The sequence below is a fragment of the Cladosporium halotolerans genome, assembly GCF_011745625.1.
Source record: "Cladosporium halotolerans strain TM138-S3 chromosome Unknown Sca5, whole genome shotgun sequence".
NCBI lineage: Eukaryota > Fungi > Ascomycota > Dothideomycetes > Cladosporiales > Cladosporiaceae > Cladosporium > Cladosporium halotolerans.
In genome coordinates this window covers 422282-441319 of record NW_027191456.1, presented here as the reverse complement: position 1 = coordinate 441319, position 19038 = coordinate 422282, and the positions used below count along the sequence as shown (strand labels likewise).

At 55.6% G+C, this 19038-nt stretch overlaps 6 protein-coding genes across 6 annotated transcripts; 4 read left to right on the top strand and 2 right to left on the bottom strand.

The window, feature by feature from the left end:
* Positions 1 to 337: 337 nt before the first annotated feature.
* On the top strand, positions 338 to 7922 carry WHR41_02055 (uncharacterized protein; the record flags this gene model as incomplete). Its single annotated transcript, XM_069370661.1, has 2 exons — positions 338 to 6205; positions 6263 to 7922. The coding sequence occupies 2 exons, from the start codon at positions 338 to 340 to the stop codon at positions 7652 to 7654; spliced, it is 7260 nt and encodes a 2419-aa protein (XP_069232079.1). The 3' UTR covers positions 7655 to 7922.
* Positions 7923 to 8139: 217 nt separating this feature from the next.
* WHR41_02054 (uncharacterized protein) lies at positions 8140 to 10311 on the top strand (the record flags this gene model as incomplete). Its single annotated transcript, XM_069370660.1, has 5 exons — positions 8140 to 8581; positions 8643 to 8914; positions 8971 to 9007; positions 9069 to 9390; positions 9444 to 10311. Exons 1-5 carry the CDS (start codon positions 8548 to 8550, stop codon positions 10309 to 10311), a joined length of 1533 nt encoding a protein of 510 aa, XP_069232080.1. The 5' UTR covers positions 8140 to 8547.
* A 239-nt stretch (positions 10312 to 10550) lies between these two features.
* WHR41_02053 (uncharacterized protein) lies at positions 10551 to 11480 on the bottom strand (the record flags this gene model as incomplete). Its single annotated transcript, XM_069370659.1, has 1 exon — positions 10551 to 11480. One exon carries the CDS (start codon positions 11478 to 11480, stop codon positions 10551 to 10553), a length of 930 nt encoding a protein of 309 aa, XP_069232073.1.
* A 218-nt stretch (positions 11481 to 11698) lies between these two features.
* On the top strand, positions 11699 to 12702 carry WHR41_02052 (uncharacterized protein). Its single transcript, XM_069370658.1, has 4 exons — positions 11699 to 11820; positions 11872 to 11935; positions 12004 to 12083; positions 12138 to 12702. The coding sequence occupies exons 1-4, from the start codon at positions 11812 to 11814 to the stop codon at positions 12492 to 12494; spliced, it is 510 nt and encodes a 169-aa protein (XP_069232074.1). The 5' UTR covers positions 11699 to 11811; the 3' UTR covers positions 12495 to 12702.
* Positions 12610 to 14295, bottom strand: WHR41_02051 (uncharacterized protein). The gene is made up of 2 exons (XM_069370657.1): positions 13894 to 14295; positions 12610 to 13840 (listed from the first exon to the last, which is right to left on the bottom strand). The coding sequence occupies exons 1-2, from the start codon at positions 14147 to 14149 to the stop codon at positions 12729 to 12731; spliced, it is 1368 nt and encodes a 455-aa protein (XP_069232075.1). The 5' UTR covers positions 14150 to 14295; the 3' UTR covers positions 12610 to 12728.
* Positions 14296 to 14425: 130 nt separating this feature from the next.
* WHR41_02050 (uncharacterized protein) lies at positions 14426 to 18991 on the top strand (the record flags this gene model as incomplete). The annotated part of the gene is made up of 1 exon (XM_069370656.1): positions 14426 to 18991. One exon carries the CDS (start codon positions 14426 to 14428, stop codon positions 18989 to 18991), a length of 4566 nt encoding a protein of 1521 aa, XP_069232076.1.
* Between the last annotated feature and the right edge of the window lie 47 nt (positions 18992 to 19038).

Sequence of the window (19038 nt, the reverse complement as noted above, 5' to 3'; positions counted from 1 at the left end):
TTGATTTGGTACGCCCTGTCATCATCAAGTGAAGATCAACGCTGGTCAGGTTGGCCGGGAAAGCACAGCGCGGAAGACGCCCCGCGACCGCTGACCTCTCCCCCAGACGCCTCCACGCCGGGTCGCAGACAGTGCAGAACGATCGCCAACCACTCGCGTCAACACCTCCTGTCCCTCTGCCTCGAGCTTCTGCAGCATATCGAAGGCGCTTGGGAGAATGGACGAGGAGCCTGAGGACTTCATGCGCGAGTAAGGCGGAACACATAACACACAACGAACAACAACTGCAGCTCTTCACGAGACCGAGGCGACCAGGGCCCCCTCACAACCGTCCGCCATGGCGCAGGTCTACCGCGACAACCTCGATGCCTTTTTCGCCGACCTCAAGGCGCGCGACTCCACGCGCCAGAATGCCGCCGCCGCGAGGCTGGCCGACCAGGCCACCGCAGCCTTCCGCGAGCTCACACCCACCGAGTTCAACCGCTATTACACGGATCTTACGAACCGCATGAGCGTGCTCATCCTGCAGGGAAACGACACTCACGAACGAACTGGAGGCCTGTATTTGCTGAATGGCCTCATCGGATTCCGCGGCGACGATGCGACCAACAAGGTCACCAAGTTTCACAACTACATTAAGAGGACGTTGGAGGGCAATGATACGAGCGCGATGATCGTAGCCGCGAAGTGCCTGGGTCGGCTCGCGACTCCGGGAGCCGCGTACAGCACCGAGCTGGTGGAGGCGCAGGTGCGGCAGGCGATGGAGTGGTTGACTTCGGAGAGGAACGAGAACAGGCGTTTTGCGGCCGTGCTGGTGCTTAGGGAGCTGGCAAAGAACAGCTCAACCCTGATTCGCCAACACATCCAAGTCATTCTGGCCGCGATCTGGGAGGCGCTGAGGGATCCTAAGGTCGTGATCCGAGAGACGGCGGCGGAGACCGTCGCTCAGTGCTTCAAAGCGCTGTCTGCAAGAGATCAGCAAGATAGGCAGAGTTGTCTGCTGCAGATGTACAATGAGGCGCAGAGTGGTTTCAGGCGCGCCACGGTAGAGTGCATCCATGGTTCTCTGCTGGTGTATCGCGAGCTGCTGGTGCAAGGCGGCATGTTCATGCACAACCGGTACAAGGAGGTGTGCGAGCGCGTGCTCCAGCAAGGGTACCGCGAGCATAAGGATGGAACAATCAGACGGACTGTGGTCGAAATCATCCCGATCCTCGCGGGATATGCACCGAAGGAGTTTTGTCACAATTACCTGGCTCGGTCGATGCAGCACCTTCAGACACTTCTCCGCGATCCGAAGCAAAGGAACATGGCCTTTGTTGCGATTGGTAAGATCGCGCACGCTGTTGGGTCGCAGATCGCGCCTTACCTCGACACCATTTTGCTGCACGTACGCGATGCGCTCAGCGTCAAGAACCGGAGTAAGATGTCTGGAGACGAAGCGCCCATATTCGAGTGTATCAGCATGATCTCCATCGCGGTTGGACAGACCTTGAGCAAGTACATGGAAGCTCTTTTGGACCCAATCTTCGCTTGCGGACTATCAGACGCTCTTACCCAGGCGCTGGTTGACATGGCACACTATATCCCACCGGTCAAGCCAACGATCCAAGAAAAGCTACTCGATCTTCTTAGCAAGACTCTCTGCGGCCAGCCATTCCAGACCCTTGGCCATCCCACTCATGGCAAGGGTCTGCCGCCAATCTACACCAAAGACGTACGCGACCAGCGTGACCCTCAGCATCTTGAGCACAAAGACCAAGAGATTGCGCTTGCTCTGCACACCCTCGGCTCTTTCGACTTCTCAGGCCACGTACTCAATGAGTTCGTTCGGGATGTTGCCATCCGTTATGTCGAAGATGATGACCCAATCATCCGCAAGGCCGCGGCACTTACTTGCTGCCAGCTGTTTGTCCGAGACCCGATCGTCCATCAGACTAGTCATCATGCCATTCAGGTCGTGAGCGACGTTATTGAGAAGCTCTTGACTGTGGGAGTTGCAGACCCTCAGTCGGAAATCCGACAGACAGTGCTCGTGTCCTTGGACGCGCGTTTCGACCGCCATCTTGCCAAAGCTGAGAATGTGCGCACTCTGTTCCTTGCACTACACGACGAGAAGTTCCCAACCCGTGAAGCTGCCATGACCATCATTGGCCGCTTGACCGCTGTGAACCCGGCTTATGTCTTCCCTTCACTGAGGAAGGTGCTCATTCAGCTCTTGACCGAAATTGAGTACTCGAATAACGCAAACAACAAGCGTGAATCCGCTCAACTCATCAGTCATCTCGTGGGTGCCAGCAGCAAACTCATCAAGCCATACGTCGATCCGATGGTTGCCGTGCTCTTGCCCAAGGCCAAAGACGCCAACGCGGATGTGGCGGCAACAACGCTCAAAGCTTTGGGCGACCTTGCTACCGTTGGTGGCGACGAGATGGCACGATATATTCCTGAGCTCATGCGCATCATCATTGCGAGCTTGCAGGACCTCGCATCTCCAAAGAAGAGAGAAGCAGCTCTGTGCACTTTGGGACAACTTGCAAGCAACAGCGGCTACGTGATTGACCCATATGTGGAGCATCCCGAATTGCTGACGATACTGGTCAACATCGTCAGGACAGAGCAGCCTGGAGACCTCCGCCGCGAAACGATCCGACTGATGGGTATCCTTGGTGCCCTTGATCCATACAAGCACCAGCAGGTCATCGAGGAATCGCCGGAATCAAATCTACGCGCAGAAGCCGAGTCAGAGTCTGATGTCACTCTTATCATGAAGGGCATTACACCTAGCAACGAGGAATATTACCCCACAGTGGTGATCAACACGCTCATGTCCATGTTGAAGGACAGCACTCTCAAGCAGCACCACTCTGCCGTTGTCGAAGCCGTCATGAGCATTTATGCCACTATGGGCATGAAGTGCGTGCCGTTCCTCAACACTGTCGTTCCTGGAATTGTCAGCATCTTCCGGGACGCGCAGTCAGATCCTCAACGGTTGGAAGGCTACTTTAGCCAGCTTACGCAGCTGGTGAAGATTGTGCGACAACACATCAGGCCGCACCTGCCTGTCATAATCGAAGCCATCTCGGAGCATTGGTACCGCAGCATTCAGCTTCAAGCCACCATCCTCCTCTTGATTGAGTCCATCGCGAAGAGCTTAGAGGGCGAGTTCAAGATCTACCTTGCATCTGTGCTACCTCTCATGCTGGGAGTGCTGGATGCTGATGCGCGCACCGAGGCTGGACGCTCCGCGTGCCAGAAGGTGCTCCATGCGTTCCTGGTGTTTGGCTCGAGTGCTGAGGAGTACATGCACCTCATTGTTCCAGTCATTGTACGCATGTTCGATACAGACCGCTCACGTCCACGGGATGTACGCAAAGCCGCCATCGAAACTATTGGTCGATTGAGCAGACAAGTAAACATCTCCGAATTTGCCGCCAAGATCATTCATCCGCTTTCCAGAGTTTTGGGTGGCAGAGACGAGGTACTGCAGCGTGCCGCACTCGAAACTCTTTGCGCTCTGGTCTTCCAGCTGGGTCCGGACTTCTTACATTTCGTGCCCATGATCGACAAGGTGCTTGCCACTGGCGCGACCAAGGTCCCGCACACCAATTATACGCTCATTGTCAACAAACTGAAGAAGGGCGAGCCGCTCCCGCAGGATCTGAGCCCAGACGAGCGCTACCAAGATGAGGACGACGATATGAGCGCAACGGAAATCGCCACCAAGAAGCTCGCTGTGAACCAGCAGCATCTCAAAAATGCCTGGGAGGCAAGCCAGAAGTCCACACGTGAGGATTGGCACGAATGGATGCGTCGTTTCTCTGTTGAGCTGCTCAAGGAAAGCCCTCAGCAGGCGCTTCGAGCTTGCACATCTCTTGCCACTGTTTATCCGCCGCTGGCGAAGAGCCTGTTCAACTCGGCTTTTGTTTCATGCTGGACCGAGCTGTACGACCAATACCAAGAAGAGCTCGTCCATGCTATCGAGACTGCCATTACCTCGACCACCATTCCTCCAGAGATTCTTCAGGTCTTGCTCAACTTGGCGGAGTTCATGGAACACGACGACAAAGCGCTTCCGATCGACGTTCGCGTGCTCGGAATGTGCGCTTTCAAGTGCCACGCTTTCGCAAAGGCACTTCACTATAAAGAACTGGAGTTCAACGCAGAGCAGAACGCATTCGCTGTTGAGGCGCTGATCAGCATCAACAACCAGCTTCAACAGACAGACGCTGCGTTTGGTATCTTGCGCAAAGCCCAAGGATACAACGACGTTGATCTTAAGGAGACCTGGTTCGAGAAGCTGCAACGATGGGAGGAAGCACTTGTGGCCTATCAGAAGCGCGAAAGAGAAGAAGGCGAGAACGTTGGCTTCGAAGTGATCATGGGCAAAATGCGCTGCCTGCACGCTTTGGGTGAATGGGACACCCTATCTCAAATCGCACAGGAGAGATGGATGAGCGCCGGAGTCGACCACAAGAAGCACCTCGCTCCCCTTGCAGCGGCAGCAGCATGGGGAATGGGTCAATGGGAACTCATGGACGGCTACCTGAGCGTCATGAAGCCCCACTCGCCTGATCGATCATTCTTCGGCGCTATTCTTAGCATCCACCGCAATCAGTTCGACGAAGCTCATCGGCATATTACGAAGGCCCGCGATGGCTTGGATCAAGAGCTCAGTGCATTGCTCGGCGAGAGCTATACCCGCGCTTACGGTATCATTGTCCGTGTGCAGATGCTTGCCGAGCTTGAGGAGATCGTCGCCTACAAGCAGCATGTCAACGACCCCGAGCGCCAAGAGCGCATGCGTTTGACTTGGACGAAGCGTTTGAAGGGCTGTCAGCGCAATGTCGAGGTGTGGGGCCGCATGCTCAAGGTTCGTGCACTGGTCATCACGCCGCAGGAGAACACAGAGATGTACATCAAGTTTGCATCGATCTGTCGGAAAGCGCAGCGTGCTGGCCTCGCGGAGAAGAGTCTCAATTCTCTGCTGGGGACTACTGGAAGCATCACTTCGCCGCAAAGTTTGGCAAAGGTCCACGATGCGCCATACTCTGTGCAGTACGCGGTCTACAAGTTCCTCTGGAGCAATGGCTTCCGCGATGGGGCACTCAGCGCTCTTCGCGACTTCACTATTCGCTTAAGGGGTCACTTCCAGGAGCGCAACGCCTCAGTATCCGCGGGAGTCGCGAACGGTACTCTCGCAATGACCAACGGTATCAACGGAGTGAACGGGCTTAACGGAGTTCATGCGCCTTTCGGCTCGACCATCCCTCCTGTAACGCAAAAAGAAAAGGCAGAGCTCGACGAATGGAAGATGCTGCTCGCTCGCTGCTATCTCAAACAGGGTGACTGGCAGACAAAGCTGCACGATAGCGATTGGCAGGCAGACCACGTGCAAGACGTCCTGACCTCATACTATCAGGCGACACAGTACAACCAAGAGTGGTACAAGGCCTGGCACTCATGGGCACTTGCCAACTTCGAAGTCGTCACTGCTCTCACCTCGAATCAAGCCACTGACGTTCCGAACTTCATTGTCGCTGATCACGTCGTGCCGGCAATCAAGGGTTTCTTCAAGTCAATCGCTCTATCCTCCATGAGCTCCCTGCAAGACACCTTGAGACTGCTCACATTGTGGTTCGCTCACGGAGCGCACCAGGAAGTCACACACAATGTGCAGCAAGGCATTTCCTCGGTCAGCGTAGACACGTGGCTCGAAGTCATGCCTCAGCTTATCGCGCGCATCAACCAGCCGAACAGATTGGTGCGCGAGGCAATTCACAATCTCCTTGTTGACGTCGGTCGCGCGCATCCTCAGGCCCTTGTCTACCCGCTCACTGTATCAATGAAGTCGGATCTGGGCACTCGATCACGCTCCGCTGCAAGAATCATGGAGGCAATGCGCCAGCACAGTCCGAATCTGGTCGAGCAGGCAGGTCTGGTTAGTCAAGAACTCATCCGCATTGCAGTGTTGTGGCACGAACAATGGCACGAGGGTCTTGAGGAGGCGTCTCGCCTGTACTTCGGAGACCACAATATTGAAGGCATGTTGGCGACGTTGGAGCCTTTGCACGAAATGCTCCGCAACGGCCCAGAGACTCTGCGTGAGATCAGCTTCATACAGAGCTTTGGAAGGGATTTGGCGGAGGCGAAGGACTGGTGTGAAGCGTACAAGACGACGCGTGAGATCGGTGACCTCAACCAGGTGAGAATAGCAAACGATTATGTGCAACGCGGTGATGACACTGACTCTTTTGGTGAGGCTTGGGATCTTTACTACGGCGTTTTCAAGCGTATCGCTAGGCAACTGCCGCAGCTCATGAGCCTCGAGCTCCAATACGTGTCGCCTGAACTCAAGAATGCCCACGACCTTGATCTTGCTGTGCCCGGTACCTATCAGAGCGGCAAGTCAATCATCAGCATCAAGTCTTTCAGCCCCCTCGCATCGGTCATTTCGTCGAAGCAGCGTCCTCGCAAGCTCTCAATGCTGGGCAGCGACGGCAATTCATACGACTTCGTTCTAAAGGGACACGAAGACATTCGTCAAGACGAGCGTGTCATGCAGCTGTTCGGTCTGGTGAACACTCTGCTTGCAACAGAACCGGAGTGTCTCAAACGTCATCTCAACATCCAGCGCTACGCTGCAGTGCCGCTATCGACATCGTCCGGTCTGCTTGGCTGGGTGCCGAACAGTGATACCCTTCACGTGCTTATTCGCGAGTACCGTGAGAGCCGCAAGATCTTGCTCAATATCGAACACAGAATCATGCTGCAGATGGCGCCCGACTACGATAATCTCACGCTAATGCAGAAGGTCGAAGTGTTCGGCTATGCTCTGGACAACACTACAGGCCAGGACTTATACCGTGTGCTCTGGCTAAAGAGCAAGAGTTCTGAAGCCTGGCTTGACAGACGTACTAATTACACGCGCTCGTTGGCAGTCATGTCTATGGTCGGATACATCCTCGGACTGGGCGACAGACATCCTTCCAACCTCATGCTGGACCGCGTCACCGGCAAGATCGTGCACATCGATTTCGGCGACTGTTTCGAAGTGGCCATGCATCGCGAGAAGTACCCGGAGAGGGTGCCCTTCCGTCTTACAAGAATGCTCACATTCGCCATGGAGGTTAGCAACATCGAAGGCAGCTTCAGGACAACATGCGAGCACGTCATGCGTCTCTTGCGCGCGAACAAGGAGTCTCTCATGGCCGTCCTCGAGGCTTTCGTCCACGACCCCCTCCTCACCTGGCGCCTCAACACGCGCGAGTCGCCGCCCGAGCCATCCTTCCCCTCCGACCGCCGCGCCTCTATTATGGGTGGCGTCACGCATACCGGTCCCACCGAAGGCCGCCGGCCATCCGTTATGGGCGGAGACCCCAACGAGTCCTCCGAGCGGCCGGGCAGCTCATGGCGTCCACGCAACCGCACGAGTGTCGCGCACGTCAACGGCAACCAGGACCCGGAGCAGAAGGAGGTGCAGAACGCGCGCGCGCTGCAGGTGCTGAGCCGCGTGAAGGAGAAGCTGACGGGTCGCGATTTCAAGAAGGACAAAGAGCTGCCGGTAGAGGAGCAGGTGGAGAAGCTGCTCAGCGAGGCGACGAATCTGGAGAACCTGTGCCAGCACTACATCGGCTGGTGCAGTTTCTGGTGATCGGATGGAGGGGACGGAACGCGGCGAAGTTTACGGACAAACGGGGGCGTGGAGAGACGTTGGCAGGGAGTGGGTTCGTGGGAGATGTTTTTTTGGAGTTTCGGCTGGCTGCGGGTTTTGCTGGATGGGCCGTGTGTATGATTCAAGGTGGCATAGCGAAGGCGTCTGCGGCTCTGGGTGCGGTTTGTCGGATCCTTTCGTTTCGATCGATTGATTGTGTTTGTAGTCTAGGTAACTAGCTTATCGATGCACGCGTCTCTTTCTGGAAGTCGTCGCGTATAGCAGCTACAAGCTGCAGCTCAAGCAAGTGTCGCTACAGGTGGGATAACACGGCCGATATGACGAGATGGCTGAGTCGGCCGGGCATTGCTGCGCTAGAGATGCCAAACACCCGACTTCCGACCGCGATGTGGGCCGAAACCCTTAAGATCAGCCAGTGGCGCCCACCATCGAGCCTGGCGAAGCTTTTCCGCCCACGCCCGGCGTGTTGTCGCGCGGTGGCAGCATCTCTAGCGGTCGGGCGGCACACGACACCCGGGTTTGGCGGCAGGAGCCCGACTGATAATAGTGACAGCTAGGCGCTTCAGACCAGTGCACGCAATGCCGCGCCGCAGTAGCCGTTCGTTGTATGCTCGTCCCTGCGAGCTGTTGCCGTGATCCGACTTTGTCCAGAGCCCGCGGGCACATACACACGCAACACCCTCTGTGCTTCCCCCACACTGAGAGACCCGAGGTGTTCGAGGGCGTCCTCTCCTGCTTCTCTCGTCCAGGTGTTACCAGATCTTCCTAGTTGCTGGCCCGCAGTCGACGCTTTCATGGACGCCGAGGGGAGAGAAGGTCGCATTGGCACACCGGACGAGACTTGACTGGACTCGGTTCACAATCGCGGCGAAATGATGGCCAATCCATTCGCTCACAGGGATGACGGTGAGTTGGATGTGCTGCGGTTCTACGACACTGCTCCCACGGGGCTGATATCATCATTCAGGGCCACCCTTTACACCTCCCATTCGCGATCAATGGTCACGCGAAAATAGACCGCAGCTGGGTTACTTCCCACCGCAGCCTCCACACCCTTTGAGTGCTGGCAGTGCCTCACAGCAAATATCTCAGGAGGAAACCGTTCCTGATGGCGTCACGCAGCATGAGGACAACACGGTTCCCATGCCTCTGCCTGCAACGGAGAAGGGCCACCGTCACTACCACATGCACTTCAAGCAGAGAATTAAGCATTTCACTTGGACGTGGTTTACCATGACGGTTCGTGGAAGGGGCGGTGAAATCGATCAACGTGAGCTTAACTGATCATGTGGCAGATGGCTACTGGAGGAATTGCGAACGTGATCTACAGCTGTGAGTTTCGACCCATTTTTGCTTGGTCCGCAAGCAACACTGATTCTGACCTCCCTTACAGTGCCCTGGGACTTTCGCGGGCGCTACACCATTGGCTGCATCTTCTTCCTGTTCAACATTGCCCTTTTCCTGATCAATGTGATCGCCATTTCCCTGAGATTCAAATTCCACCCGTCAACCTTCCTGTCGTCGATCCTCCACCCTACCGAAAGCCTATTCATTCCAGCATGGCTGATCAGTCTTGGCACCATCTTGATCAATGTGACCGAGTACGGGACCGACAATCCTCAGGCTGGACCATGGCTGCGTGAGACGATGAGCGTCTTGTTCTGGGTCTATTGTGGCCTTGCGGTATTCTTCAGCTGTGGCATTTATCTCACGATGTAGGTTCTCAAAGCTACCACATTCTTCGAGCGTCCAACTGACAATCCTTCAGATGGTCAACCCAGACCTTCACAATCTCCCAGATGACGCCCGTCTGGATCTTCCCAGCCTACCCACTGCTCGTCATCGGCCCTCATGCTGGCGTCCTCGCCCCCAAACTACCACCCAAAGAAGCCCTGCAAGTCATCGTGGGCGGCGTCATCTTCCAAGGCATCGGCTTCATGGTCTCGCTCATGATCTACGCCGCCTTCATCTACCGCCTCATGACCCAAAAGCTCCCGCAAGAGAGCCTCCGACCCGGCATGTTCATCTCTGTCGGGCCCTCGGGCTTCACGATCTCCGGCATCGTCAACATGGGCCAGCACCTGCCGAACGTCGTACCAAAGCACTTCATGGGCGACGGCGAACTCGCCGGCCGCGTCAGCATGATCCTCGCCAACTGGGTCGGGCTGTGGCTCTGGGGCCTCGCACTGTGGTTCTTCCTCGTCTCGGTTTTCGCGCACTGGTCCACCGTCAAGCACAACCGCTGGCGCTTCGCTATGACTTGGTACTCGTACGTGTTTCCCAACACGGCGCTGTGCACGGCGACGTTCGCGGTCGCGGAGGCGTTGGATAGTCATGCGATTCGCGTGCTGGGTTGTGTTATGACATGCATTCTGGTTTGCATTTGGCTTACGGTGTTTGTGTGCATGATTCGCGCGGTGCTGGTGAAGGATATTCTGTGGCCACAGAAGCAGGAGGATCGCGATGAGGGTGGGTGGAAGGGGAAGGTTGGAGAGGCGGAGGATGAGGCGAGGCTGAGGGAGAACGAAGAGGGTGGTGGTGATCGGGATGGTACTTTGACGAGGGTGATGACTGCCTTGAGTTCCAGAAGTCGGAAGAAGAAGAGGAGGCCGATTGCGAGGCAGGAGACGGTTTGAAGTGAGTGACTTTTTGCTTGGATGATGATCATGATGTTTGTGTGCTATGATACCCTTGAAATGCATCTGAGTGTTTGATTTAAAGGCATCTAAAGCCAGAGGTGATATCTGGAATCGATTTCTCGATCGACTTCTCGTGATGATTTGTGCGAGCCGAACCAAATCTCCGTTCTTGCGTTCTATTTTCAAGGCTGTATAATCGAGATGGGTATCTAACAAAAACAGCAGTATGCAGCCTTCTACATCCACTTGCCAACAAACGGGATGCTCTGGTACATCTCATCGTACATGCGACCCACCCATCCGCCTGCCTCGCCGCCTCTGCCTACGATGCCAAACCCACCAGCCATCCAAAGCGCCGTAGTCGCAGCCGCGACAGCATTGATCACGTACCATCTCCGTTTCTTCGCCATCTGCCTCTCGTACCCCACCGCCGTCGACTGATCAGGCGTGAAGCCAAGCCACTTCGCCCAGCCCCAAGTCGTGTGGAAAACAGTGACGCTGATCAGCGCCGCGAAGCCCGCAAACGAGACAACGGGGTGCTTTGCGAACGCATGGCTCACGTAGCTGAGGCCGATGTTCGTCGACCCGCCAGGGAAATCGAGCGGCACCGCGCGGTTAACGAACACGTGGCCCGCCAGCAGCGGCATCGCTGCGAAACCCAGCTTGCTGATCCCCGAGACCGCCGGCCACAGCTTATCCCTGTACTGCTTCTTCTCCGAGCGCGTCTCGGCGCCGTACCGCCGAGCGTTCACATTGCGCCTGTACAGCCGCAGCGCCAGGCCACTGCTGATGTGCGCCGCGAGCGGCAGGATGATCAGGAATGGCTCGGCGATCGGCCAGCTTTGGTAGTAGGGTCGCGTGAGCAGGAGGGAGCCCTCGCTGGCCTGTACGCTGCCGGTCGCGAGCGGGATGAGCGAGGTGTTGGCGATGTGGGCGACGGCGAAGGCGGAGAAGGCGTAAGACGAGTAGCGCTGGATGCGCGTGAGGTACCAGGCCGGCGAGTGCTGGGAGAGTCCGAGGCTGTTTGTGCTCTTTGGTGAGGAGGTACCGGAGGATTTATCGGGGAAGTAGCCCTTGTTGTCTTCGTTGTAGGTAGACGGTGTTTCGTCCACGGGCGAGGGTTCGAGCTCCTGCAGGCTCGCCATGGAATCTTCGCGCTCGGCCATGCCGGCGGTGGTGTTGCAGTGAACCTCCTCTTGAGTAGCGACTGCTGCCACTCGAAAGTCCAAGTCGCCGAACGTAGATGTGTGATGTCGTGTGTTTATCGCCGACGATATGCAGGTCGTGAAGTCAGGTGCATCGCCTCGCCCGCCATTCGTCGAGTCCCCGCGAAAGCCGTGGCACTGACCACACCTTGTTCCTCACATCCAGACATGTGAAAGACATCCGACATTCATCCATCTGGCGAGCGAACAGGCCTACGAAGAGACAAGAAGCGACCAAACTCGGGACAAAACCTTTTTTAAAGTCAGAAAAAATAATTGGCAGACCCGTATCATGGCTCCAGTACGTTGCGCGCTCCTGCGAGTGATGATCGACTTTCTAACATGAGCGCAGCACGGAAGCACGTTGCCACAGGCTCTCACGGAGAGCGCAAAACAAGCGAGGATGACCTTCTACTGTAAGACTACGATTTCAGACCTGAGGCCAATCTCTTAAACAGGACGCTGACTGATGACGACTCAACAGGCGAATTGTGCCAAAAGGGCTACGCTCGCATGAACGAGTTCCAAGCCCACGAGTCCTCCTACGACCATTCTCACCGCGTGGTCCGTAGAACCACGACTTCAAAACCCGCTTTTGCCTCACTGACAACTTCTTAGCGCCTGAAAGAAATGCGCCAATTCACCCAAAGCACCGGCAACCTGCGCAACAAGCCCGACGACAGCAACAAAGAAATCAAGTCGATCTCGCTCGCGCCCGCAAAAACCGGCGCGCCGAAGAAGAAGCCTGTCTTCAAAGCGATCGGCTCCATGAACGTCGTCTCGGGCCCCACGACGTCTGCGTCGCTGACTGGCCAGCTGGACGTCAAGGATCCTTCGACGGCGACGGAGGAGAACGATCCCTCTGGTGCGGTGCGGAATGGGTGGTATGCTGAGCGGTATGAGCCTGAGTTCATCTCAGGGTGTGATGCTGGGTGTGGTGCGTGTGGGGGGAAAGAAGATCGCATTGCGGTTTGATGCAGTCTTATTCTTTTCGGCACGAGTCCAGGCTTGTGCTTCATTTTTGTGGGATTAGCGACGGCGTTGGGGCGCTGGAATGCGATAAATTCCAAGGAAATGGGATATGGTGACATGAACGGCACACGCGCTTTTTGATGGTCTCGTAAATTGCTAGTGCTACAAGATGCAGAACGCTTGCTAAATCAGATACATTACAAACCCTAGATCAGGAGACCCGAGCGGCGGACGTTCTTACTCCTCGGCTACAGCCTGGGTCTGCAGACTGGGATCTAGAAGCCCCTGCTGGAACCCGACCATGGCCTGGTCGTTTTCATCAGGATCGCGGATCGTAACATTAAGCTCGTCAGGCTTGTCCTCCTCTCCCGGCGCCATACCCAAGCCCATCTTACGTTTCGAGTGAATGATCAATTTTGTGGAGACCGGGTAGAAGTACGCGCCCTTGCCCAGACGTTTCTTCGCGTTAGGTACCCGGCCAACATCTGTTTCTGGGTCATGCAACGCGATGGCAACGCTGTTATTGTAGACGTTCTCATCGTCGCCGGTTTGGTTGTATGTCTCGTAAGTCCGAATGCGAGGGTACTTGAACGCTCGTTGATCATCTCCTATGTCGTCGGTGTAGAGCTCCGGGTCGTCATTCTCAGGATCGTTGACATCGAGTTTGCGCTTGATTCCGCGGACTGCCTCTTCGTCATTCGGCAGGTAGAAGTCGTAATTGAATTCCTGCAGCGGTTTCGGCCCGCCCGACTCTTGGTTCCATTCCGCCTTCTTCACCTCATACATGGCTTCCTTCTCGGGGTCGGCACTTGGTCTGAATATTGCAGTGTCGAGTTTTGTATCGTACTTCTTTGTAACCGACGTGGGATTTGATTGGAATTTCATGACGATGTAGCTGCCGATTTGGGGTATCGCTTCGAGGTCGGGGAGCAAGGGATAACTGTCGAGCAGCTGTAGGTCCGGGTTCGTGGGGTGTTTCGGATTCGACCAAGCCTTGATCTCTTCAGTCGTGATTGCTGCACCGCGAAGCTTCTCCGATGAATCTTCGCCTTTGTGCGCATCTTGCGGGTATGCAATGTCGAATCCCTTGATTACATTCCTCAAGATGTTGATCGGGTCCTCCTTGTCTCGTGCTTTTGTGGTTCGCTTGGGGTCATTCCTCAGGCGTAGCAGGTCCTTCGACGAACCAGATGCGAACATCTGAGGGCTTGACGAGGCGGCGTATTCTGTTCTCCGAAGGAAGGAGACCTGCTCTGAGGCTGAAGCGGGCTTGCCTAGGGCATTGAGCGGTTTGAGAAGCGCCTTGTCGCGCGGATTGGTAATACGTGCGCCCGGTTGCGCAAGGATCGCTATTATCAATTAGTATTGTGCCAATGCTTCCACTTTGGATATCCTCTCATACCTCTTTCGTCGCCATCAAAGATACCAGGGATGCCCACCAGGTCCAAGGGCATCCCTAACTCCGCATCCGCTTCGATATTCAAGGGCTGCTCTCTTGCTAATCTTGATGCATAGCCTGCGCTGGTGTACTGTCCTCCTGCAAGACCGGTGCCAGGGATATCAAGTAGTTTTGGGGGGTCTGGCGGCGGTGGAAGCTGATTCGAATAGCGGACTTTTGCGATAAAATCTTGGTGGAAGGAGCGCGGTTGGGAGGACATCTTGGGAGCTTTTCCGTGATCAGCACGGCGGGTGAGTGGGTGGGAGAGCGAATGCAGCAATGCTCAATCGCAACATTCACGAAACGCGATGCGATGCGCGCGAGCTGTGAACCTTGAGCAAGTGAGCCGAGACGTTGGGTGCCTCAGGCATCAGGTCGCCTCAAGTACCAGCGTGAATTGGCTCGAGCCGCTTCGACGCACGTTGACCGCACTATTGGACGACGGGCAGCGAAGCAACGAGCACCAGCTGTGGGCTGCACAGGCACGCGGCAAACGATGGATGTGTCGCGCGTGGTCGCCTCGGCGCCTTCCACCATGACTGAGACGGTCACATCCCTCGCCGGCCACGCCACCTCTGTCGCCAACAACGGCCCAGCTGATGTCCAGTCGACGGCCGGGATGCTTGGGGGCTTACTGCTGGGCGTCTTCACCATCATCCCGAGTCTGCTGTACTGGATCATCAGCTTCATTACGATCACGCTGCCGACATGGATCTTCTCGTTCTTGTCAAGAAGTTTCACTCTGACCTTAAATATGACGACCCTACTCGTCCTCTTGCTGGTCTTCGCGTCGACAGTGAGCTGGTTCGTACGCTACCGCTTCTTGAACATGTACTCTAGGCTTCCGCCTGAGCCGCAGAGGAAGGAGCCTCAAGTGGAAGTCTTCCCGGAAACCCAGGAACATGACTCGAAACCAGGTCTCGCGAACTACTTCGACGAGTTCCTTAGTGCCATTAAGGTCTTTGGCTATTTGGAGAGGCCGGTCTTCCACGAGCTCACGAGGACTATGCAGACCAGAAAGCTCATTGCCGGGGAGACTCTGCTACTCGAGGAAGAAAAGGGCTTCTGTTTGGTCGTCGATGGACTGGTCCAGATCTTCGTCAAATCCAATCGCGCCAACTCTGGGGGCGACCTTGGCAACGAATCCGCGATTGACGACGATCCTGCAGACGACCCTTCCAGTGGCAACCGAACCTATCAGCTTCTGACCGAGGTGAAGAATGGCGCCCCCATGTCTTCCTTGTTCTCTATCCTGGCGTTGTTCACAGAGACCGTCAAGCTCCGCCACGATGACGAAGACAGCCCGACTGAGGCTGGTGATACACGCCCTGGCCTGAGGAAGCAATCTAGCTTTGCAACGTACACCCCCGAAGACTTGTCTGCTCCCGCTTCGGGTACAACAAGTCCTATGGGCATGAACCCATCTCGATCCAGGGCAGACTCCCGCCCTCTATCGAGACATAGGTCCTCGACGTTGAATGGTAGTGCGGCGTTTAGAGAACCTCCACCACTCAACCTTGACCCTTCTGGCGATCAACATCAACCACGATCAAGCAGGTACTCGAGCTTTGTCGGTAATGAGACTCCGAAACGTTCCAGACCTTCGAAGTCTGCCTCTGCACACCCTGATATTGTTGCAAGGGCGACTGTAGACACGACCATCGCAATCATCCCCGCAACAGCGTTCCACCGCCTTACAAGAATCTACCCGAAAGCGACTGCCCATATCGTCCAAGTGATCCTCACCCGCTTGCAAAGAGTGACCCTGGCCACTGGCCACGCATACCTTGGTCTCACGAGTGAGGTACTTCGAACCGAGCGTCTAATGGATAGATACACAAATCATGACCTCCCTGGTTTCCTGCGTGGCGACGCTCTAGACAGATTGAAGGAGAAATTCCGTACCGAGAAAGAACGGGTCCCTGCCGAAGAAGGGATGAAGGGCATCGCGTTGCACAACCCTTTGCTGACCCAGAGGAAGCGTTCGGGCAGTGGGTTGAGACGTGACGCCGTCATGCAATCTCGTATGGCATCACGCAGCGGTGAATTGAATTCTGCCGACATTGGAAATCCATTAAGCGATCAAGTCAGCGCTGGCGACCTTTTGACCAACATCCATGCGGCAAGAAACCCAGGTCGTAGGAACCGCACTAGCTTTTCGCAGCCTTATCATACTCCAAATCGCTCGGATGTGAATGTGGGCACCCCACTGTCGCAGAAAACGCATGATCCACTTACGACGCACATGAATCCTCGCCAGACATTGCATCGCCAGGAATCTGTAGACGAAGATGTTCTTTTCCGCGAAGGTGTAATGGATTGCATGCTCAAGGCAATAGGTCTGGATAATCTCAAGGATGGTACTCGACAGCCGCAATCTGCGGCTCAGTCACCCCGACTTGTTTCATTCGATTCGAAGCGCCAGACGGCGATCTTCAATAGTGCTTTCGGATTCATGGATCCGTTTGGTGGATCTGGTGATGGCGACTCGGATTCCATTGCATCAGCTTCTGCGTACAGCGTCGGAGGCAATGTGAACGTGTTGGAGGATCTGAAGCACGAAGTGGAGATCGTTTGTTTCCCCAAAGGTTCCGTGCTTGTCGAACAGGGCGAACGCAACCCTGGCTTGTACTACGTGATTGATGGGTTCTTGGATGTCAGTGTTCCCGTCGACGATGACGATGCAGACGCAAATGTACTTGGAACTGCCCCCGGACAAGGCGCTATCGAAGCATCGCAGCTCCTCAACCCTGGACCCCGGAAGAACAGCTCCTCGCGATCACATTCCTTCGGCAGTGCTCAGAATCCAAAGCGCAAAAAGCAGCCCCGTAATAAGAGCCTCTTCATGATAAAACCAGGTGGGCTTGCCGGTTACATGGGCACTGTCTCCTCTTACAGGTCGTTCATCGATGTCACGGCGAAGACCGATGTCTACGTCGGCTTCTTGCCGCGCAACATTGTTGAAAAGGTCGTCGAGAGACATCCGATTGTCCTACTGACAATGGCAAAGCGTCTTGCCACTCTGCTGCCCAGGCTCATCCTTCACATCGATTTCGCGCTCGAATGGGTCCAAGTCAACACGGGGCAAACGATTTATAATCAGGGCGAGGATAGCGACGCCATTTACATTGTCTTAAATGGGCGGCTGAGAGCAATTCAAGAAGGTAGCGACGGCACAATGAAAGCCATCGGCGAATATGGCCAAGGAGACAGCGTTGGCGAACTGGAGGTACTGACCGAGTCCGTCCGACCCGGCACTCTCCACGCCATCCGTGACACCGAACTCGCGAAATTCCCCAAAACTCTGTTCAACAGTTTGGCTCAAGAGCACCCAGGCATCACGATCAAGGTTTCAAAGATCATTGCTTCTAGGATGCGAGCTCTGATTGAAGGGCCAATGGGAGAGCCCTCCCATGAAAGCAAGATGTCTGTCTCTCGAAACAAAGTCAACTCGACCCACAATCTCAGGACTGTTGCCATCGTGCCATGTTCAGCTGGCGTGCCTGTGGTTGAATTCGGCCACCGGTTACAAGCCGCACTCCACCAGATTGGCACCTTCAACGGAGTGACTTCCCTGAATCAAGCATCCATCTTGAACCATTTGGGGCGCCATGCCTTTAGCAAGATGGGGAAACTTAAACTGTCTCAGTATCTTGCTGATCTGGAAGAGAAGTACGGTATCGTCCTGTATATCGCTGATACCAGTGTCAAATCGCCTTGGACACAGACATGCATCAGCCAAGCCGATTGCATTTATCTTGTCGGTCTTGCCGAAGGCTCGGCCAACATCGGAGAATATGAGCGCTTCCTTCTGACTACCAAGACAACAGCCCGGAAAGAACTCATTTTGCTCCATGCAGAGCGCTACTGTCCTCCAGGTCTTACCAGGGAATGGTTGCGCAACAGGCCGTGGATCAACGGCGGTCACCATCATGTGCAAATGTCGTTCCGCCAGACTGTCGAGCCTGCTCACCCACCCACGAGGAAATTTGGAAATGTCATCAAACAGCGGGTTCAAGTTTTGCAAGCCGAGATTCAAAAATACACCTCTCGGCGCGTACGACACACCCCGCTGTACTCTCCCGACACACCTTTCAAAGGTGACTTTCACCGGCTGGCTCGTCGTCTCTGCGGTCGGAGCGTTGGTCTCGTGCTTGGCGGTGGTGGCGCCAGAGGCATAGCTCATGTCGGTGTGATCCGCGCGCTGGAGGAAGCGGGCCTACCAATCGATATTATTGGCGGAACGTCGATTGGCGCGTTTATCGGCGCACTCTATGCATGGGACGCAGATGTTGTGCCTATGTACGGAAGAGCTAAGAAGTTCGCCGGACGTATGGGCAGCATGTGGCGCTTCGCGCTAGATGTGACATATCCTTCGGCCTCGTACACCACCGGACATGAATTCAACCGCGGCATTTTCAAGACCTTCGGCGACTCCCAGATCGAAGATTTCTGGCTGGAGTACTACTGCAACACGACCAACATCTCGAAGTCTCGCTCGGAAATCCACACTTCCGGCTACGTGTGGCGGTACGTCCGCGCATCGATGTCTCTCGCCGGTCTGCTCCCGCCCATGTGCGACGAAGGGAACATGCTCCTCGACGGCGGCTACGTGGACAACTTGACCGTCTCCCACATGAAGTCTCTCGGAGCCGACATCATCTTCGCCATCGACGTCGGCGCTCTCGACGATGATACTCCGCAGTCCTACGGCGACTCGCTGTCGGGTTTCTGGGCCTCGCTCAATCGCTGGAACCCGTTCTCCTCCTATCCTAATCCGCCTACTCTGTCCGAAATCCAGGCCAGACTGGCGTACGTCAGCAGCAATGACAACCTGGAGCGCGCCAAGACCACACCGGGTTGCCGGTACATGCGCCCGCCAATCGAGGAGTACGGGACGCTTGAGTTTGGCAAGTTCGACGAGATCTACCAGGTGGGCTATCAATTTGGTAAGAAGTATTTGGCTGAATTGAGGGATGAGGGCGTGCTGCCTGTGATGGAGGAGACGGAGAAGCAAAGGAATCTGCGTAGAACCATGGCGCCGAGGAGAGCGAGCATTTAAGCTGTTTTGTCTGGCATAGCGTGTTGAGTGTGTAAGCGTTCTGATAC

Coding starts and splice junctions, on each gene's coding strand:
- WHR41_02052 (XM_069370658.1), top strand. Junction 11,936..12,003: donor AGCGAGGATGACCTTCTACT/GTAAGACTACGA, acceptor ACGACTCAACAG/GCGAATTGTGCCAAAAGGGC. Junction 12,084..12,137: donor ACGACCATTCTCACCGCGTG/GTCCGTAGAACC, acceptor ACAACTTCTTAG/CGCCTGAAAGAAATGCGCCA.
- WHR41_02051 (XM_069370657.1), bottom strand. CDS start 14,149: ATGTCCTCCCAACCGCGCTCCTTCCACCAAGATTTTATCGCAAAAGTC. Junction 13,841..13,893: donor CTTTGATGGCGACGAAAGAG/GTATGAGAGGAT, acceptor AATTGATAATAG/CGATCCTTGCGCAACCGGGC.